This window comes from Lissotriton helveticus, chromosome 11, assembly GCF_964261635.1.
Source record: "Lissotriton helveticus chromosome 11, aLisHel1.1, whole genome shotgun sequence".
NCBI lineage: Eukaryota > Metazoa > Chordata > Amphibia > Caudata > Salamandridae > Lissotriton > Lissotriton helveticus.
Window position 1 is genome coordinate 1,026,769,828 of NC_136072.1, and position 22,969 is coordinate 1,026,792,796.

The 22,969-nt window shown below is 47.6% G+C and overlaps 1 protein-coding gene across 4 annotated transcripts in view; it reads left to right on the plus strand.

Moving 5' to 3' along the window:
* HECTD4 (HECT domain E3 ubiquitin protein ligase 4) overlaps positions 1-22,969 on the plus strand; it is a 2,216,728-nt gene that overhangs the window by 1,289,061 nt on the left and 904,698 nt on the right. For all 4 annotated transcript variants that reach the window (XM_078667422.1, XM_078667425.1, XM_078667423.1 and 1 more), the window contains exons 52-53: positions 9,582-9,708; positions 19,671-19,808. In XM_078667422.1, the coding sequence (XP_078523548.1) occupies positions 9,582-9,708; positions 19,671-19,808 (265 nt within the window). The remainder of the gene's footprint in view (positions 1-9,581; positions 9,709-19,670; positions 19,809-22,969) is intronic.

Consider the following 22,969-nt stretch of genomic DNA (forward strand, 5'->3'; position numbering starts at 1 on the left):
AAGCTACGCAGAGCCATGCAGCTAGACTATGTCTCTACTAGGTACATCGTTAACGAAGGTAAGTAACTTGTTCATTGCACCAGTTTAAACCTAGACGGCAACTTTCTTGTATGGCATATGATTAAAGCAGAATTAATTACTTCTAAAGTTGGCAGTGTTAATGTTGTATAACCTCCCATGTGTAAACAGCTGCATGTCAGTGTTGCTACTTTTAGATGCATCATTGAATGGATGGACTGTGTATGAGCTATCCATCAAAATCACCTGGTGAATGAAAGAAAGAGTTTACACATTTCTTCTACAAGGCAGGCAGGTACAATTGTTTTGCCGATTTTGTTAAAGGACTTCAATATCTGTCCTAGAATGGAGAGTAGACCATTTCCCACACTTGACTATATTGAGAGGTGTAACTCTTTCTTTGTACCAATGTTGGTTATGCGCACAGTACAAATAACAAGTAAAATGGGGCATACATTCCATCAATTAAGCCTCTTATCTGAAAGAGACACATTAGTGATAGATTCCTTACCTTAGAATATTCCCAGGTGTCAGACTGGATCCGGAAAGTTTTTCGTCAGCAATACCCCTGCTCGTCGGAAGGTTGTGTAGTGCGGCTCAGCGTTCGCCGCTGGCGTCGTATGCGCTGAGATCACTTCACGGAGACTTCTATGCGCCACCCATGCGCACTGACATCAGTTCTTTATTTCTTTATTTTTCCGCGCCAGCAAGCGCAGATCCTGTTAGAGCACATACCCTAGTCACTTTTTGACTAACTTTTTGTAGACTTTTTGTCTCCACTATTTTGAGTCTTTGACTCCTGGTGCCACGTAGGGATACCTGGGATTAAATCTTGTGGTGCCTGTTGCCGTATGATTTCGGTGGCTGACCCCCATGGCGTCTGTCTCTACTGCCTGGAGCACGACCATGACTCCCGGTCATGTTACGAATGTCTACCCATTGCTCAGAATACCTTACGGGAGCGGTCCCGTAAGCTGCTGGAGGCCCGGCAGTCGTCTCCGCGCCATTCGAGATTCAGAGGATGATTGAGGGATAGTCCGTGGAGCCATCATCATCGCTCCTCGAGGTCGAAGTCTTCACACCCGGAATCGGGTAAGAGATGTCATAAAAAGAAGTCGAAGAAGCGCTTATGCTCTCGGACATCCCCCCATCGGTCTCCTGAAGGGGACGAGTGGGCCGGGGGTACCTCCCCCGAGGCTCCGTTGGAGCCTCTGAGTCCCGCGGCCTACCCACCTTATCAGGGTCCGTCTGCGACTGCGGCCCAGGTGCAAGATTTTCTTGCTGCCATGGACCACCTTTTCAGGCCTTGGGCTTCCGCCGGAGCGTCTTCGGGCCCCACTGTCCCACCTTTGGGCCCTTCTTTGCCGCCGGCTCTGTTACAGATGCCGCTAGCGGCGTCGGCCCGGCTCCAATGGTCCTTCGGCGGTGGCTCCGGCCCCGGTGCCACAGGGTCCGCCGCCTGCGGCTCTGGCCCCGGCGCCCCCCATGGCTCCATTCCCGGCACCGTAATGGGTTCCGTTTGTACCACCTCCGTCCTTGCCTGGGTTTCTGAACATTTTTGTTCCGAGTTGGGACCCTAACTGGGATATGGAGCCGGATCGGCACCGGGAATGGCACCGTTGGACCATTTATATTCCACTGTTCCTCCCCCGCCACCGCAGCCTGCGCCTCGGGCTGTGGAGGAGGGGGACCAACCTCTTGCACCGCAGTGCGAGTCGGAACAGAAGTGGGCAGAAGAGTCAGAGGATGCAGGTGGCCTTGACCTCTCCTCTGAGCCTGGTTTCCTTTCTCCTCCTGCTGTGCCCATGGAGGAGGGCGCCACATACACTAGGGTGCTCCGTACAGCAGCTGAGGCCCTTGACCTGGGCCTGCCTACGGTAACTCTAAAAACTAACCTCCTCACTGAAGTCCTTCAGCCGGCGGCAAGCTCTATGGAGCCTCTGCTACCGTTCAGTGAGGCGTTGGCGGATGTGTTAATTGGCACCTGGTCTAGGCCAGCCACGGGGGTCCCTGTGGACAAGAATGTGGCCAGGCGTCATCGCCTGACTGCGGGTGACCCTGCCTTTTTAACAACCCACCCAACTCGGGAGAGCCTTGTCATCCAAGCCTCCACCTCCCAAAGTGCATTCCCTAGCGCCCTGATGGATAAGGAATCTAAGAAGCTGGAACAGTTTGGCAGGAAACTGTTTTCCTCTGCCAGCATAGGGCTGCGGTCAGTGAACAGCGAATGCCTCTTGGGCCGCTACTCTCACGCTGTGTGGGACACGGTTGCGCAGATGCTGCCTCATTGTCCGGAAGAAATTCGGGCAGTGCTTTCCCAAGATGTGGCTGAGGGGAAAGATGCAGCAAAGTTCGCCATCCTGTGTGGACTGGACACCGCGGACTCTTTGGGTAGGGCGATTTCCACCAAAGTAGCCCTTCATCGTCTCGCCTGGATACGGTCCACTGGGTTTTCAAGGGATGTTCAGAGTTCCCTTATGGACATGCCTTTTGATGGTACCCGCCTGTTTGGCGATAAGGCAGATAGTGCGCTGGAGCATTTTAAGGACTCCCGGGCTACGGCCAAGTCCTTGGGTCTCTCCAGCACGTGCCCGGCCACGTCTGTTTTCCGTTCCTTTCGTGGCCACGGAAGGGGCGCCTGACACATTTGTTGAGCCAAAAGCCGCGCAGAACCAACCTCAGCGCGGCCGCAGACGTCGTTCCTGCCTCGGCGGGACAGGGGGACAGCGTGTGGGACAGTCCACTTCCGCTTCTGCAGCATCCGTCTCAAAACCTTCCTAGTCCGAGCTTTGGGGTGCACCCCACGCCGGTGGGTGGCAGGATTCGACATCACCTCCGCCACAGGATTCGACATCACCTCCGCCACTGGCGTTATGTCACTTCGGACAGGTGGGTGATGCAAATGGTCTGAAGGGACTACTCCCTCCCCTTCGAGTCTGACCCCCAGCCATGCCACCGCATGTCGGGGGATCACTTTGCGCTTCTCCAACAGGAAGTTACAGCCCTCTTGGCTGAGGGGGCCATCAAGCGCGTTCCTGGGCCAGAAGTAGGATGTGGTTGATATTCCCACTATTTTTCTGGACCCCAAGAAGGAGAAAGGTGGCATCTTGGACCTCAGGAACGTCACCCTCTTCCTCCGGAAGAAGTTCAAGATGTTGACTCTGGTTCAGGTCTTGGCTGCCCTCGACCCTGGAGACTGGATGGTAGCGTTGGACTTGCAGGACGCATATTTTCATATCCCCGTCCTGCCGGCCCACCTGCGTTACCTGCGGTTCACGGTAGGCCAGGAGCATTTTCAGTTTGCCATGCTCCCCTTCGGCCTTACCAGTGCCCCTCAGGTATTCACGAAAGTGTTGGCGGTGGTCGCAGCTCATCTGCGCAGGTCAGGGGTTCCAGTCTTCCCCTATCTTGACGACTGGCTGTTGACGGCGGGCTCGCCCCAGGCAGTTGTCTCCCACCTCCAGACTACGGCCGACCTCCTGCATTTGCTGGGGTTCTCCATTAACGTGCCGAAGTCGCACCTGAGTCCCTCTCTGAAGCTCCCCTTCATCGGAGCTTTTCTGGATTTGACGCAGTTTCGGGTTTATCCTCCCGAGCAGCAAGTCCGGGATATTCAGGCTATGATTCCGATCTTTCAGCCTCTATCCCGGGTTTCAGTCAGGATGACCCTCCGGCTCCTGGGCCTCATGGCCTCCTGCATCCTGCTAGTGCAACGTTCCAGATGGCATATGCAGGCTCTGCAGTGGGACCTGAAGTTCTAGTGGGCACAGCATCAAGGAAACCTATCCAATCATGTCCAGATCTCGGAGGGCACTGCACGACAGTTGCAGTGGTGGATCACATATTGTCTCCGGCGGAGACCCGCCTCCATATCAATCTTTTGGAGCTTCAGGCAATCCGACTTGCACTGAAGGCATTCCTTCCCTCTCTCCGGGAAAGTGTGGTTCAGGTGTTTAGGGACACCACCACCGCCATGTGGTATTGAAACAAACAGGGTGGGGTGGGGCCGTGGACCCTATGTCAGGAGGCTCTGCGCCTCTGCACATGGCTGGAACATCAAGGCATTACCTTGGTGGTTCAACACCTGGCGGGTTCTCTGAATGCCAGGGCGGACGAACTCAGCCGCCGGAGCATGATGGATCACGAATGGCGTCTGAAATCGGATGTGGCCCAAGGTCTCTTTCTGCAGTGGGGAGTGCCTTGGTTAGATCTATTCGCCACAGAAGAGATCGTGCAATGTCATCAGTTCTGCACGTTGGAATCTCCAAGGCGGCACTCGCTCTGCGACGCTTTTCGTCGTGAGTGGAGCTGCGGTCTCTTGTACCCCTTTCCACCTATACCACTTCGGCCCAGAGTGCTGAAGAAGATTCAGCGCGACAGAGCCCAAGTCGTCCTTGTGGCTCTGGATTGGGCATGAAGATACTGGTATCCCGAGCTACTCAGCATGGCGATCGATCTCCTGATCCGACTGCCTCTTCGGGAGGATCTTCTGTCGCAGCATCAAGGGACGGTCCTCCACCCGAACCTGTCCAGCCTCCACCTCCATGCATGGAGATTGAGTGGTGACAGTTGACAGCTTTCGATCTTCCTCCGGAAGTCTGTGATGTCTTAGTGGAGGGGCGACTGGCTGCCAGAATGACATTATACGCCTGCAGATGGAACAAGTTTGTGGCATGGTGTGCAGCGAAAGCTGTGGATCCCCTTTCTGCCCCTCTTTCTGAGGTTCTTCTGTTCCTTCTCTCTTTGGCATAGCAGGGCTCTGCACTGGGCACTATAAAAGGTTATCTTTCGTCCATCTCCGCCTTTCTATGGCTTCCAGATCAACCTTCTCTTTTTAAGTCCCCGGTTGTTAATCGGTTCCTCAAGGGCATTAGGCACACTTTTCCTTCCGTGCCTTTCATAATGCCTCAATGGGACTTAAATCTTGTCTTGACCTATTTGATGTGCGCTCCCTTTGAGCCCCTTCATAACTGTCCCTTACGTCTTTTCACTCTAAAGACTGCTTTACTGGTAGGTATCACCACTGCCAGAAGATTGTTTGAGCTACAGGCTCTTTCTTCTAAACCTCCTTTTCTTTCTGTTCATCCGGACAAGGTGGTTTTAAGGACTCGTCCTTCGTTCTTGCCAAAGGTTGTCACACCTTTCCACATCGGGCAGACCATCACTTTGCCCACCTTCTATCCGCCTTCGCATCCCTCCAAAGAGGAAAAGAGACTCCACCGTCTGGACCCAAAATGTGTGCTCTCATTCTATCTGAAGCACACACACAACAGTTCCGGGTGGATGACCAACTTTTTGTTGGCTACGTGGGTGCCAAAAAAAGGTCGGGCCGTGCACAAACGAACCATCTCTCGGTGGGTCGTTTTGTGCATCAAAGCATGTTACTCATTGGCTAAGAAGGAGCCTCATGTGGGGCTGCGGGCCCATTATACCAGGGCAACGGCAGCCACTACTGCCTTGGGACGTGGCGTTCCCTTGCAGGACATTTGTCAGGCAGCTACGTGGGCCTCGCTGCACACGTTTATCAAGCATTACTACCTTGACAGTCAAGTCCGAAAAGACGGCTTCTTTGGCCGCACTGTACTATGTGACTTTTTGGTGTAATCTTGTTCGCAGACCCTGCCCCGGGGTTGGTATTGTTGGGTTATCTATTCTAAGGTAAGGAATCTATCACTAGCGTGTCTCTTTCAGATGCACAAGTTACTACTTGTGTAACAAAACATTTGTAAGAGACATTTAGTGATAGATTCCTTAACGCTCCACCCATCCTCCCCGTTCTGCAAACTGATTACTAGGGTTAAGATCATCCCTTTCAGGGCCCTTGTTTCAATGCACCAGTGGTCAGTATCTTGCATGGCTCTGTGTTCTTGGCGCGAAAAGTCGTGTACAGAACTGACGTCAGCCCACATGGGTGGTGCCTAAGTAGTCTCCGTGATGTCATCTCAGCGTATACGACACCAGCGACGAACGCGGAGCCGCACGACGCCACCTTCCGACGTGCTGGGGTACTGCTGACGAAAAACTTTCCGGATCCAATCTGAAGCCTGGGGATATTCTAAGGTAAGGAATCTGTCACTAACTAATGTCTCTTACAGATATATCGTTACACAAGTAGTAACTTGTGCGCTAGAAAGAGGATAGTAAAATTGTGACCTTACTTGGGGCTTATGCTTCTGGCCTACTATGTGTTGGTTTGATCGCCATTGGAATTTAATTACCTCCTCTTTGTTAATTCTTTTCCTCCAGGCAATAAGAAAGCATTTAACAGCAAACCTCTAATTCAAACTTGAATAAGTGATTTACACTATCATTTAAGGCATAGAAAGTATGTTTTCAACTTTACTCATCTTCCTTTTTGAAGAGGGTATAGAAAACGTTAAAGAAAAGGTGTGGTTGAAATATATGGTTCCAAGGGGATCTTCCTTATTTCAGGCAGGCAGTGCGAGGGGTAGGTGATGGGCTACTTACCAGGCATAGAACTAAACCACAATAATCTCTTGGTCCCCTGCCTTGACCTAGGGCACATTATGGCCTATAAGAAGGGGTTGATTTATGGATTCGCTCTGGGGTGAGAATGACATAGATACCTAGGATCTATTGTATCACTACCAGGTATTAAGTATAATAAGACTGTAGATACCCACCCTAATTCAGGGGTAGGGAACATATTTATTGGTCCTGAAGAAACACTAAGGATCCAGTACTGGACCAGCATAGCCTGAAACATTTCGATCTGAATAGTGAAAACAGGATAGTTTACTAAAACACACTCACTGAGTAGTGGTGTATCATAACTTTGCACACACTATGGCATCTTAGTTTTAACCTTACTGAATGGTCTCTGCATAAAACTTGATCTCCTTTTGGTAATTTTAAGATCACACACTCCACATTACACATTATACCCCACACACCCGTTTGCACTGTCACGGTTGATACAAGAAATGATCTTCGACAAAGAGCCCTCTCGTGGGTCATTTCAGCGCCGGCCCCACGAGGAGCAAAACACCTGATGATGAAGCATAACACCCACATAGGTGTGTGAGGGCAACACTTCCAAATAACAAAGATCCCCCTGGAACTGTATATTCCAACCATTCTTGCTTTAATGTTTTCTAAACCCTCTTCACATAGGATCAAGTACCCACAATGATTAGATGTGTCAATTATAGTGAGGAGCACGGCTACTGGACCTTAATCTGGCTTTTATTCCCCCTCTTTTTGATTCATGATTTAAACTTTACGGAGGCATTTATAAAAGGATTTTAAAAACTCAAAGGCAGTCAAAACAAATCTAAATATTCAATATGAAGGGCTGGGATAACGTTTAGCAAGTCACAGTGGGTTGTTTGCAACTTGAAAGACCATAAGAGTATTGGTCGTTTGCAAGCGCCGTGGAGGATATCAATTTTAATGTGTCCATAATAATGGTTCTCCACAGTGGGTGAGCTTTGCACATGAACCTTATTGGTCATCCTGCAACTCAAGGCTGCCTAATTTTGAGACTGACCAACCACTAGTAACTTTTGAACCCAAGCAGTTAACACTGATCAGAAGTCTCCTTTCAAGTTATAATCTCTCCCATCATTAAAAGGTCTAGACCTAGTTTGTCTTTTATTATCATAGGTGCTCTAAATTAAAACACATTTTTTGGGATCTAAGTAGCTGCGAGAATCACAGTGTTCAACACATCCTTAAATACAGTTTCCCCTAAAAAAAAAGAAAGTATGTTTCTTGCTATCTAATACTGTTGACAATTGCTTTTCTCCTTCTAACCGTTCTTATCTACTACATCTCCTAGCAAAAAGCTTAAGGTGTGGCTTTGTGCTAAGCTATAGAACCTCAGAAGTCTGTTAGCTAAATAAATCAAATCTGTCCATTTATAACTTCCATGATGGCTGATGCTCAGTATTTGCTGAAAATTTGATCAAATGCTTAGCCAGTTTTCTACCATCCTAAGCTAAACATTCTGATTCCGGTATATGAGTATGAGTTTATAGTATAGTTGAACCTATGAAGATACAAATGATTAAGAACCTTCATTCCTCTTGCTAGTTCTGTTTTCCCTATGATTACTAAACAATCAGAAAATCTGCGCAAATGCCCCTATGCCACTTCCCTCTTTTTTTATTCTGACTCTATGTGCTGGAGGCCTATTAAGAGACCAAAAACGGCGTCAGTTCTGCTCAAAGACCTTAACAGAGCTGCAACTTAATTGTTGTGTCCTGTAGCCATGTAGTTGAGTGAATACAACAAGACAAGTTTATGATTTTCCCATCTTTATGTTAAAGTAAAGATACCACCAATTGTAACTTATGGGTGTCTGACAGGGAAACATGAATAAACTATATTGCAACAAAGGGTCAGATCTGGAAGAAATCTAAGATGTTTAATTCCGGGGAGTGGCATGTTTGGGATTTAGGTTAGGTTGGAGTTTATCTATTTGCTGCATATGTAGGCAGATTCCTTACATCGCCACCTCTAAACTCTGTATCTGGACTTGTGCGTAAAGAATTGTTTAATAGTTCCTCGTGTAATCACAGGTTGAAATAATATGTGTCCTTGATGAGATTGGATTCATCTTAAGGCCACTTAATTCCAGGTTATCGTTTTATCAGTTGCTGAACAGTGTAATAGGATTTTGTAGGTTCATGAGTGATTTTATGCATGCCCAAGCTCTTCAGTATTTGTTACCACTTTGTATTTCACACCAAATTTCATCTGCAAAACTATTTGAAGGTAATTACGACACCTAGGATTCATAGTTTTTTGTTTTAATCAGTCTTTGAATGGAAGTCTCATGCTGCAGGTAACTCTGGGTTAAAGTAACAAAATTACAAGATTTGCTCATTTGTTTAATCAGTAAATTTTGTAACTGGGGAATTCGAGATGTACAAATGTGATTATTTGCATTTTTGCTGCAGCAATAGATTGAAAAATACAATAAAATATTCAGCGTAGTATACAAAACATATTAGAACTGCAAGCAAACATTTTCAGCCGGTTTCTCTCTGTATTAGAGCTAATAGGTTCCTGACCTATCCAACCCTCCAGGCAGTCAAATATCAGCCCTCTCCTATAATTGATTATCTGGTTAGAAAGTTATAAATTCATCCTTGTTAAACATTGTTCAAATACAAGTTTTGTCTTTCAGTTCTACAAGCCAAACACCAGTACCTTTGCAGAATGTTTATGAATCTGAAAATATTTATGGAGTACAATTAATTGATCTTGTGTATAATCATTTGGCAATAAATCAATGCTACAGCATTTACACATCTTTTCATTTTTTAGTGTATGAATTTTAACCTGATGAAGAGCAATTTTATTTTAAAGTTCTGTTAGAACTTTTTAAAGGCTAATATCAGGAATATAAATTACCTTAAAATGAAGCATTATGAATATTGCTAGTATAAGACATATAGACGATCATTAAATAATTATAAATTTGCAAATGCTCCAGAGTAGACCCAAGCCTTCTGTCGGTATAGGCTATTTGTACCCCCCTATTTTGCTCTGCTCTGGAAATTAAAGTTCAGACTGATTGTGTTGTTTCTTTCTAGGAGGATCACTATGCCCTGCTGGTGAAAGCATGGGAGACCAAAGTTTTTCCAACAATTAGGAGGCGTTTTCGAAATGAAGCTGAAAGGAAGTCTGGTTTGGACCAGATTAAGGGAGCATTGCAACTTGGTATGAGTGTCTTTTTTATTATTTCTCTTAATATTTTGTAATTATTTATGAAAGCACAATATTTAATTAAGGTTCTCTAATCATGCATCCATCTGAAAGCACAATATATAATGAGGATACAACTGTGTGTTCTCTAATCATGCATCCAAGGGTTTCACTGAAGTATTCAATTTATGGTATTCCAAAAATGCATATTTGTTGCTATTGTACCTGTAATGATCTGAAGACCCTTTTGACTGGGTCTGAAATGTTTTTTTGGTAAGGTAAATAATGCAAACATATGGGGTCCATACCAAATTAAGATGCAATAAAATTACTGGTCTTAGCTATAGAAAATAGCAGAAATGACAAACCCCAAATTCAAAATCTCCAACAGAGTTCTCACAAATAATCCGAATACTGTACCTAAAAATATATAGATTTTCAGCAATGTTCCACTTAGTCTCAGGACATTCTACTGATTCACGTGAGCTATCCAAAAATTGATGGATATACATTTTTAAGCCATTTTACTTAACCATGAGAATTAGCATTACATTCCGTAATTTGTTATCCTATATGTGGTGTTACAGAAGAGGGCAAATCATATACATATGAGCTTTGATCCACCCTAAAGGCTTTTAAGCATGAACTGCTATATCAAGCCACATCTGAATAGGAGCAAAAGCAACCCTGAACGTGTTTCATGTCATTTAGCCTTCTCAGGTCAATGTTGCAAATTAGAGTAAGCCTTGACATACCCATACTATGTAGGAAGTCATCATTAATTGATTAATCACTAGGATTCCCTCTGGTTAGCTCTCTTTGCCAAGATTTGTAGCTTGTCTGTGCTATTACAATTAGGACAAAGCATGGGTCTTGACTTTACTGTGCCCAAGGATTCAAGATGAACATCAATAGTACGTTTCCTTTGCAGAGGTAAAAAAAGTCTTGAAATTCAATTGATCATCTTATTTTTAGTCTCTGCTAAAGGAAAAACAGACAATGATTTTTGTTTGAGAATGGTTGTTGTTATCATGTCTCTGTTCAGCTGTTAATGCAATACATTCTTTGTCCTTAAAAATTTTCCTAGGACATACAATTGTAAAGATAAGCACATAATTTACTTCAGGGTTAAAGGAAGGAAGGTGCTGTGCTTTGATAATGTCCTTTTTGTTACAGTTTTTGATCTTTTCCATGCATTCAAAAGGACATGGTAAATAATTGTCAGTCTTTGCCACTTCCAATGTCAGGCCTTCAAATGATTTGTCTGTTCTCTTATTATGCATTTGGATGTATTTTCCCCTTCATTTTTACTTGGACGCTAGAGTCCCATTTGAAGCCTCATTCTTACAATCTTCTGTTTTATGGCTCAGCCCTGCTAAAATGAAGGTGCCTACTCAAGTGTATATATTGCTTGGTTTTGGACAGTGGCCTGTCATAGCAAACTCAGCGACACTGAAAGATATGTAAACTACCATATCTGATAGAGACTTGTAGCCCCAGATTCCTTACCTTCGAATTCTCCCCAAGCATCAGACTGGATCTGAAAATTTTCATGAGGAAGTACCCCTGTGTGACGGTAGGTGGCCTCTTTCAGCTCTGCGTGGCTTCATCTGTGCCGAATGAGACGTGTGCAGTGCCTTCATATGCGTAAATCCTGCCTGCTGTTATTTTCTTCTCTTTGCCAGTCAGTACTGATCTAGAGAGGACTACCCCACAGTCATTTTTTGACTGGCCTATCTGATAGAGACTACTAGCCGGAGATTCCTTCACGTAGAATTATCCCCAGGTCTGAGACTGGATCCGGAAACTTTTTGCCACAGCATTCCTGCACGCCGGGGGCGGGGCGACATCACCAGACTCCGCCCGGGCGTCGTCCGCGTACGTGACATCAGTGAGGTCACATAAACCCCACACGGCGCGCCTACGTCAGTTTTTTCCTTTTCCGCGTGCAACGTGGATCTGGTCTTGCTGCGGGCCTGTTTGGGACCCTTTTCTCTTCACCTATCGTTCTCTATCTGGTGGAATAGTGTGCAAATGCCTTCAGGCTTCATAACTTACACGTCGTTTTGGCGTCTTATGTCGGCGACAGACCCTCATCTCATTTGTATGTGGTGTTTGGGGGAGGATCACGGCACCACTGATTGTGAGGCGTGTCAACAGCTGAAGCTGCGGTGGGAGCGCAGAATGAAACTTCTATCGGCGCGTCTCTCCAGGTCGACCTCCTCCCCTCAATCAACTTCGGCAGACGGCTTCAGATACGGCCGTGGTTCTCGTCCTCGTCCTTTTCCGTTGTCATGTGAGCGTCCTCCCCAGTGGGTAAGTGTCGCAGTTTGTCTCGGGGGCTGGTGTTCGGCCTTCCGGGGGCGTGGGCTCTCCGTGGGTGATGCGGCCCGCGTGTCGTCCTCCTATCCACCATTTCCCGGTGGGGGGACGTCGAGAGCCCAAATGGAGACATAGGCGGCGGCTTTGCAGGCCTCGCTGGCGTCTCCTCCTCCTTCCCCTCCTGGGGCGCCGACAGATCCCTCGCCTCGCGCAGGGCTCTCCGTGGCACCACTGGTGGCTCCGGCGCTGACTGGTTCGTATCCAGGCTTGGAGGATGTGGTGCTGTTGGGGTGCGGCTCCTCTGGTGTCCCTCCTTCGCGCCTCTGCCTCGCTGCAAACTCCCACGGGAGTCCCTGTGGTGTCGCGGGAGGTCGCCGGGGCTCGGGTCGCATCCCCGAGCACCGCTCGGCCCTGTGGGCAGGCGAAGGCCTCGTCCAAGGCTGAGCTGACGCCGTTCAGGCGCCCGTGTCTGCTTCGAGCAGCACCGCATGGGTCGGTGACCTCTCCTCGTCATGCTTTGGGCCGAGGTGGGGTAGGGACTCCGCGTCCCCTCTGGGCCTTTCTCGTTCCTCCCCGCGGGCGACTGCCTCGTCGGAGGGCGAGTGGGAGGTAGAGTCGTCCCTGGCACCACCACATGGGTCGCCGGACCGCCTCCGCAACATTCTGGGCCGAGGCTGGCGGAGAACTTCCGGTCACTCCCTAGCTCCCTCTCGTCCCTCCACGCAGGCGGCTGCCTCGGCGGAGGTCGAGTCGGCGCCGTTGTTTGGGACAGTGAGGTGAGGTGTTTCGGCCCCTCCGGCCTGGCCCTAGGTTCCTCTGTTCTGAGTGGGTGGGCCTCCACTCTTCCTTCTTCCTCCTACATCCCATCTGGGGCTGCTGGTGTTTGACTTGTGGGAGTCCTCTTGCCTGGTAGGGACGAGGTTACCTCCCTGGTCTACAGGTCTGTCCTGTCAGCGCCTTCTGTCCTGTCCAGACTTGTGGGGTGCTTTCGCAGACCCTCCTTCCCCGTGGGTATTGCTAGGGATCTATTCTATGTTAAGGGAATCTGCGGCTAGTAGTCTCTATCAGATGTACGTGTTACCTTCAGTAACGATGTATCTGGTAGAGAGGATTCTAGCCACTGATTTGTTCATGGCTTTCCCTTCCTCCCCGTTTTGCGTGGACCCCTTGGCTGGTCCTTGGTACTCGCCTCCCGGTGGGGGCCATGTCCTCTGTGAGTGCCTTCTTTTGCTCTTACTGCGGCTCCCTCTGGTGGCTGTTCTTCCCTCCTCTTGGTTCTGGTAAAGTGGGGTTCTGGTGTTCCTATGCCCCACTGCTATGGCTGCTCCAGGTCGGGGAGGTTTGCCTCCAGTCTCTCCCTTCCTCTTGCTGCTAAGGGCCTGGCCCCTCTACCGCCTCTGAGTTGGGGCCCTCTGGTCGTGCCTTACCCTTGTTCTTGGGGGGTGGATGTCCTCTAGGCTGTGGTGGCTGGAGGTTGGTTGTTCCTGCCTGTTGGGTCCGTCGCCCCTTCCTTGGTTTGGGGTGTGGTTGTAGGCCTGCTGCATGTGTCTTGACTTATGCAGGTTCCCTTCTCCGGGGGTGAGGTTGGGGATTGCTGTCTATGTATTGGCAGGGTGGCTGCTCAGGGCTCTGCTCTCTCTCTCTCTCTGCCCAGGGACACTGCGGTGTTGTACTGCTCTTTATGGGGTTCTTTTTTGTATACTCTTTCGCACACTGTTCCCACGCTCCCATAGTTTTTGTTTGGTGGCTCCGCGTTGTGGTGTGGAAAAGTTCTCTGAAGAAAACTGACGTAGGCGCGCCGGGTGAGGTTTATGTGACCTCTCTGACGTCACGTATGCGGACGACGCCTGGGCGGAGTCGTGTGATGTCGCCCCGCACCCGGTGCGCAGGGATGCTGTGGCAAAACGTTTCCGGATCCAGTTTCATGCCTGGGGATAATTCCACGTGAAGGAATCTGCTGCTAGAATCATCTCTACCAGATACATCATTACCGAAGGTAAGTAACTCGTACTTTTGAGATCTTCTCCTGGCGTGGCAGTATGTCAACTAGGAAGGCCGGCTTCGAACCCTGTGGTGCCTGTCACCAACCGATGACGGTGATGGACCCAGACCTTTTTTGCTTCAAGTGCTTCAAGCGCGACAGCTACGTACATTTCTACATTGGCAGGTGTGCCATGCACCCCAAGGCCTTAAGGTAGTGCTCCCTCAAGCTCCTTGCTGCTCGACGTGTGCCACTGTGAGGGTCTAGAACCCGGTCGAAAGGAAGGTCCCAGGATCGGTAGAGCTCAAGATCCTCGTCAGATTTAGAGTCCTCTTCAGGCAAGTCCCACAAGAGAAAGAAAAGTAAGACGGCGAAGAGGTCTTCGACTTCGCCCTGTCTGTCGAAGACCACCAATGAGGCGATGGAGCATCGTCATTCGAGGCCTCGGTACGTGGTTGAGCTTGGGCTGGGGCTGGCTCTGTACCTCCCTGAGTTTTCGGGTGCCAGAGCGACCCCCGCATCTCATATTTGGCATCGATCCCAGTGTCGACACTCCACACCCCTTGGATCCACGGATGGATCCGGACTGGCACCTTTAATACCACCTTGCCCTTCCTTGGACTTGGTCCAAACCCTGCATATGGGGGTCCTGTGAACAGGACGATTGCCTGCTGCCACCCGCCCCGCACCAGGGCCCCCCAATTTCCACATGCAACACCCTAGCCCAGAGAGCTTGGTGATACAAGCTTCCAACTCCCTTGGAAATCCGTTTGCAATTTCTACCACTCCACTAGATAGGGAAACCAAGAGGTTAGATTCCTTAGCTAAGAAAATGTTTTCTTCCACCAGCCTGACACTGCAGACCATTAACACCATGTGCCTTTTTGGCCATTATTCCCATGAACTGAAATTTAGTTGCGCAGGTGCTTCCCGTGGTCCCGGAGGAGGCCCGGACCATACTCTCCCAAGCTATGAAAGACGATATGATGTGGGCTAGACACGACCGACTAATTAGGCTGAGCGGTTTCTTTGTCAGTGGCCTAGCAGTGCCACACCTAGCTGAGGACAACTGACTTTTCTAAGTATGTCCAAGCGTCTCTTATGGACATGCCCTTTGGTGGCTCCTGTCCCTAAGGAGACAAGGCGGCCACCGTGCTGGAGCGCTTTAAGGATAGCAGAGCTGCAGCTAGGTCCTTTGGCCTTTCCATGGCCCTTCGCCAACTTCATTCCACCTTTTGTGGCCGTGGAAGGGGCTTCCAGGTGCATCTTTACCTGCCCAGCTACCACTGCATGCAAGCTTCTCAGACTCTGTGTGGCTGAGGACGCAGTACCCATAGACCCCATGGATTGGGAAGCCAGAGGTTGGGCCAGTCCACCACGCCCCCAGCAGCCACACCCTCCAACCCCTTAGGTTTGCCCTCCTACCATCATGGTCACCCAGTGGGAGGCAGGATACGGCATCATCTGCTTCCCTGGCGATCAATAACATGATACCGTTGGGCTCTTCAGATTGCCCGAAAGGGCTACTCATTCCCCTTTGTGACTTCTCCTCCACTCATGCCACCCTCTTGCAACAGGCTGGCGGAGGACCATCTCTTCTTTCTCTGACAGGAAGCATCTGCTCTCTTGGCCAAAGGAGTCATAGGAGATTGCCAATGCCGAAAGTAGGTTGTGGTTGTTATTCCCACTATATTCTGGTTCCTAAAAAGGACAGAGGCCTATGTCCTATCCTAGACCTGCACCCTCTCAATTTCTTCCTGGAGAAATTCAAAGTACTCATTCTCGCTCAAGTCCTGCCCTGGACCCGGGAGATTGGATGGTAACATTGGACTTGCTGGACTCGTACATCCACATTCCCGTCCTGCCTGCCCACAGGTGTTACCTGCAGCTCATGGTGGGCCAAAAGTGCTTTCAGTTATCCATGCTCCCTTTTCGTGTTACCAGTGCCCCTCAGGTGTTCACTAAGGTGATGGCTGTGGTTGCAGCTCATATGCAGAGATCAGGGGTGCCAGTCTGCCCCTTTCTTGATTGGCTGGTGAAGGAGGGCTCGCCCCAGACTGTCTTCTCCCACCTCCAGACAACGGTGGACCTCCTGCAGTCTCTGGGGTTCACTATCAATGTCCCAAAGTTACACCTGACTCCCTCTCAGCCACTCTCCATCAGAGCGGTTCTGGCCACGGTGCAGTTTTGGGCCTATCCTCCTAAACAGTGAGACCAGGATATTCAGACTTTGATACCGATGTTTCAACCTCTATCCTGGATTTTTGTAAGAATGACTCAGACTGCTGGACCTCATGGCCTCATGTATCCTGCTTGTGACGCATGCCCGCTGGCTTATACAGACTCTTCAGTGGGACCTGAAGTTCAAGTGGGCACAGCATATGGGGAACTACAAAAGCTCTGCAGTGGAGGCTAACGAACCACAATTGGGTCAGAGGCCGACCCCTCTCCCTTCCCAACCAGATCTCCGGCGAAATCCAGACTCCACATCAACCTACTGGAGCTATGGTTGATCTGACTGGCATTGAAAACCTTTCTACCTCCATCAAGGGAAGTCTGGTACAGGTGTTCACGTACAACACCACCGCCACGTGGTACTGCAACAAACAGGGCGAGGTGGGGTCATGGACTCTTTGTCAGGAGGCCCTGCATCTCTGGACATGGCTGGAACAACAGGGCATACCCCTGGTGATTCAGCACCTGGGTGGCTCTCTGAATGCTAGGGCGGAGGAACACAGATGAAGACGCCTAGCAGATAACAAGTGGCATCTCCATCCGGAGGTGGTGCAAGGTCTCTTTCAGCTATGTGGAGAGTCTTGGTTAGATCTGTCGCCACTGCCGAGAACGAACAATTTCAGCGGTTTTGTTTGCTGGAGTTTCCAAGGCGGCACTCGCTCTGAGATGCTTTTCGTCTTGAGTGGCGCTTAGGCCTCCTGTACCCCTTTCTGCCAATACCACTCCCGCACAGAGTTCTCAAGAAGATCAGGAACGACCGGGCCAAAGTCATCCTTGTGGCTCCAGACTGAGCTTGAAGAGTTTGGTATCCCAAGCTATTGAGCATGGCCATCGGTCCTCTGATCAGGTGCCCTTCTCTTCTGTCACAGCAGCAGGGGAGGGTTCTCCTCCCAAACCTGTCAACACTCTGCCTTCTTGCGTGGAGGTTGAACAGGACAGTTGACAGCTTTCAATCTTCCGCGCTGTAGTTTTCAGTGTCATCTTGCCAGCCAGGCGCCCCTTTTCCAAGACTGTGTATGCCTGCATTAGGGGCATGTTTGTGGCATGGTGTGCAGAGAAACAGGTTGGTCTTCTTTCTGATGCCCTCTCCCAGGACCTTCTCTTTATCTTTTCTCTTGCCCAGCAGGGTTCTGCTTTGGGCACCTTAGAGGGCTATCTTTCCTCCATTTCAGCCTTTCTGTGGTTGCCAGATCAGCCATCCTTGTTCAATCCCCTGTGGTAAATAGGTTTTTGAAAGGTATGTAGTATGTTTCCACCTTTGCCCTTCATTACACCTGAGTGGGACCTCAGACTCATCCTTGCATTTCTGATGTGCTCTCCTTTTAAACCACTGCTCAACTGTCCTGTCAGGCTCTTTACCATCAAGATGGGCTTCCTAGTGGCGATAACATCTGCTCAGAGGCTCAGTGAGCTTCAGGCTTTGTCATCCAAGCCTCTTTACTTGAACATCTATCCAGACAAGCTGGTTCCTCGCACCAGAGCTTGCTTTATGCTGAAAGTTGTCACTCTTTTTAATTTAGGCCAGTTCATCACCCTGAATAATTTAACACTCCGTCTCATCCCTTTAAGTAAGAGGCGCAACTTTACCGGCTGGATCCAAAAATACGGTTGTCGTTCTGCATTTGCCGGAGTTAAGTTGAGTTCCAGGTGGATGACCTCTTCGTGGGGTTTGTCTTAGCAAAGAAAGGAAAGACTGTGCAGAAATGGACCATCTCCTGATAAATCATGCTCTGCCTAGGCTGTCACCACTGCGTTAGCACGCAGAGTTCCAGCCCTGAATACCTGCCAGGCAGCAACGTGAGCTTCTCTACACACATTCACGAAGCAGTATTGCCTGGACAGTCAGGTCCGTCGGAACGGACACTTTGTTTGTTGGATCCTGCAGGACTTTCTAATGGGAAACAGTTTCACAGACCCACCTCCAGGGAGGTATTGCTTGGGTATTTAATCTAAGGTAAGGCAGCTAGAAATATTTATCAGATAAACAAGTTACCTATCTTCTGTAATGCCTTATTTGGTCCAGGCTCCATGTAGCTGTAGATTCCCTACCTACTCACCCATCCTCCCTGCTCTGCAAACTCATTTCTAAAGACAGGGCTGTTTCCCCTTTCAGGTCCCTAGTTCTCCAGTCCAGTGGTCAGGTTTCTTTATGGCTCTGTGCTCCTGGCGTGGAAAGTCACGAAAAGAAACTGGCATCAGTCCGCTGGGGTTCCACCTACATAGGCACCGCACACATCACTTTTGATGTGGATAACAACTTCATTCAGAGTCGAGCGAGGCCACTTACCATCACTCAGGGGTACTGCTCACGAAACCTTCTAGGTTCTAGTCTGATGCCTGGGGATAATTGTAAGGTAAGGAATATGCGGCTACATTGTCTCTACCAGATAGACATTACCGAAGGTAAGTAACTTGTTCTTAGAGGCTTCAAAATGTAAGGTCTACTTTCCAGTCCTGTATCTAAACAAAGGCACTATAATGTTGCCATTTATTTTTTATAAAGTATACAAAACATCTGCAGGAACATCATCTTGGTGTGCAAATGATGTAAATGGCAGATTTGCAGATGTATAAACACATGTTGGGCCTCAGTTTTAGATCTTTGTTTTATATTAGACCTACGTATATCCTCCAGGGGGACCCTATGTGCTTCTGTATGAGCTTTTTTGCTTTCTGTTCAGTTTTGTTTTTTATCTTGGTCTCTTTTTTGGGTTGCTCATTGTCTATCTTCTCCAGTGCCACTAACCTCCCTTGTATGCATGTGTTTTGCAAAACAAAAAAAAACCATAAATCTTTGTCCATTCCGTTTTTCTCACAAATGTAATAGTTTTGAATCAAGTGTAAATCTGTCAGGTTACAGGGTTAGGTGGAAAAAGAGTGGTGCGAGTTGTTGGGGGCTGTAACAAGGCAAGGTTAAGGTCGGGGGCAGACCCCACGATAAACCAGCCGCGAGTTACTATTTAGTGAATATATCAGATAAACATCCTGCATTTCTCCTTCTGGGCAATGCAACCTGTACCTGCTGATGTAATTTGTTACGGTAAAACTCCTTTGATTATTAAGATTTCCCACATTTTTATTTACCTGCATATCAATATTTTTCATTGGAAAATTACCACATACCTAGAAAACTGCAGAGGAATATATTCACAAAATAGCTTTCAATATACAGGAAAATCAATTTGCATCTAAACAGTTTCTAGGTATTTTGATATATATTGGTTTCAACTCCTGACAGACATGTGAATAACTGTCATCAAAATAATTGAGTTTACACTTGTGGGACACTTTGCATTTAACACAGTCTCGTACAACAAAATATGGCATTTTCAAAATTCATAAATTAATAGTTTTCAAACACAAGCGAAACAATTGCAAGAAACATTTGTAATTACAGAAAGTAAACAATGAGTAAAGTTAAATATCTTATGCGTTTCAGGAATGGTCGACATAGCGAGACAAACAGTAGAATTCCTCTATGAAGAAAATGGTGGCATCCCAAGAGACTTGTATCTACCTACTATTGAAGATATCAAGGATGAAGCAAATAAATTCACAATTGATAAAGTTCGAAAAGGTATTGCATTATTTTTGTATCTTGTTCAAACAGTTATTGTCATTGTTAAATTTGATCTTTTCTGACCCAGAGTACAGTATGATGCAAACACAAACCTTTTTAGGTTTCGCACTGCGAAGCGATCGTCGCTGCGAAACTCTATTGTAATCGTTTCTGCTTTCAAGGAGTCAAGGGAGACAGGAGACAAGTGATGTGCACGCGCGCGTAAACGGATCAGGTCACGCGCGCTTCCTGTCTCCCATGGCTCCTTGGAAGCACGCACACACACACATAGAGACCCCCCCCCCCGCCGCCGCGCATACACTCACACACACACATAGAGAACCACCCGCCACGCATACACACACGCACGCACACACATAGAGAATGGAATCCCCCCCGCCGCGCATACACGCGCACACACACACACACACATAGAGAACCCCCCGCAGCCGCGCATACATACACGCACGCCCACACACACACATACATACAGGAACCCCCCCCCCTGGGTTTTCAAGTCTGTTGTGACACATGGATACGAGGTAATTTCAGTGCTGTATAAATAAGTGTTCAAATACGCCCTCGACCTGCTTGTGTTCTTCTCGCCTGGACTGGCCTGCTTTAGGTGGTCACCCTCCGCCCGTCTGACCCCAAACCCCGGAACGTGCAAAAGAGCAGACGCATCCTTCCTTCCTGTGAAGTCATCACTGGGGTGTGACACAGCGTGCTTTCTGAAGGTGCAGACTGTGGCAGCCACATATCGAGGGCTCGGGAAGATTCTAAGGGATGTGGACGCTCTACAAGCCCCTTCTTTCTTTCCGACCCCAGCGCGCGCCTTCAAACCCCTCTAACCCGGGAAGCCTTTGTTCATCCCTGTAAGGGAGCGCGGGAGGAGGAGCCAAGAGGAAAGGAGGGGGTTCCATCTCTCGGATGAACACAACCCCTTCTACTCGCTGTGTGGGCACACACAGACACACACACCTCCTTCAGAAAACACACACAAAGAAGCGGTCTTTATTTGTGAGCGATGTGCAAACATAAGCAACTCCGGAAGATAGGAAGGTGCGGGGTTGGACTGTGGGCTTCGAACCAGACCAGTCCAGTGTCATCTGCTGTACCGCCAGCTCAGATATTTAGCCAACAGCAGGCTGCAAAAATTCGTACTTTTACCTTTGACACTTTCTATTAGCTAAACAAGTTCACTGTGTGTATATGTCCACACGTGCCACTGCTGGTGCTGTATTATCTATATTAAGCATACTAGATGATGCGGTCCTGTTCTCTTCTGCCCGTCCCTATGTTTTGGTTCTGGAACGTTCCACTGTGAAAGTTGAACCGAATTCTGGACGTCGCTCTGTGTGATTCGGGCGCATGAATGAAGCGTTCCAGTTTAAACTCACATGAATCGGTTCCAATTATTCTCTGCGACAATTGGCTTCATGCCACGAACAGCATGGGACGTGGCACCAACGAGATGTAATGCTCTGAATCCTCCATTAATTAGTAAGTGTAAGCAGTTCACCCAGGCATGGCTTAACGCTGCATTGTGGTACTTGTAGTAATAGTTTATTAGTGAGATTAAAGACAACTGAGTAGAGTGGGGGGTGTTTCTCTTTCACAATGGATTGCACAGCAGTGGGCAGTATTGATTTATTGTTCTTCTTTGAAAGTCTTTGTTTGGTATCATCATACTTTGCATTGGCACTATCAATATGCTCAATCCATGTGAACTCTTTATTCAATGCACTGTACCCTATCACTTGCTTTTCTTCGCTTATATTTGCCAATGTGCACTAGCAACGCAATGCCTTGTCTTGTTCTAGATGTATCTAGTACATACTTATTGTGTGTTTCTCTATATCGTAATATACTCTGTATATATTTATATTTGTCTTGTAAAGCGCTCTGATACTCGCAAGAGTCTGGTTCGCGCTATATAAAACCTTCAAAATAAAATAAATAAATAAACTGTCAACTGCCACACATACAAATAGACTCAATACCAGCAGGAGACTCCCGATTTTTTACGTCAAAAATGTATTGATTTTAGCTGTCTCCCGTCTGAAATAGCTCCAGCTTCAATAGAAGCCAATGGTGAATCCTTTCCCCCGATATTTTTTTCTCCAAAAGTTCCCACTTTCTTGTTCCAAATTGTTGGCAAGTATAAACTACACGGATCAGAAGAAACCAGAGGAAGCCCCAGACAGAATGTGCGTCTTTCACCTGGTCTGAAAGAGGCTCGCTGAGCCTTTCATGTCTGGTGTTTATACCGTGGAGGAAACGCTGCTCAAACCTCTGTCTGCCCAGATCAGTTGACTACTCTTTCTGATTTAAGTTATTCCGACGCAAAATAAGTCCGATGTAGTGGGCCATGGTTGAGTCAACGCCCTCCACACATTTATTTCCATCTCACCCCGGAATCTTCTTTTTTCCCTATGTCCAAGCCAATGTCCGATTATATACATTGATAACAACCATTTGCAATGCAATAGGTCTCGCAGTTCCACAAGTTTCAGCTATTGGCATTGTAAATAACAATGCCTTTTATTTATGTTTTTAAAACAAAAAGAAAAATAAAAGGCATCATTATTTGCAAAGTCAATAGCTCAAACTTGTGTAACTGCGAAACCTATTGCATTGCAAATGCTTGTTCTTAATCCTTTGTTTTTTTAGAAAGTATCATAACTGATATAAATGTATAAGAATAACTGTTTTGGAACACATTTCATAATTATTATAATTTCTATTGCTCCATTAAACAACTGGTGTACCATGAATAATGAATGAATGTACTGAAATGTATGTTCACTTAAAAATGCAAGTTTATTTTATAAGTTATAATCCATTGTATTGGGATTGTCCTTAAAATTCTACCTATCAGACATTTTCACATGCTTTCAACATAATGAATTTAGTTAATTGAAGTTTGAGATTGCATGGCATGAAGTTTCATGTTCTAATGCTGGGCAGAAACATCAGCTTTGTGTTCTAAATTGCAGTCAGATTTTTTTTTAATTGAATAATCTTACATGTTTTACATTTGCTATTTGCTATCTGGGTTTAATTGAGATGTGGCAAGAAATTCTGATGGCTAGCATAGAGGATATTAACTCTTGCTCAAAATTCCATGGTTAAATTTAAGAAAAAGTATTCAGCTAACAGAGTAATTTTATAATTGT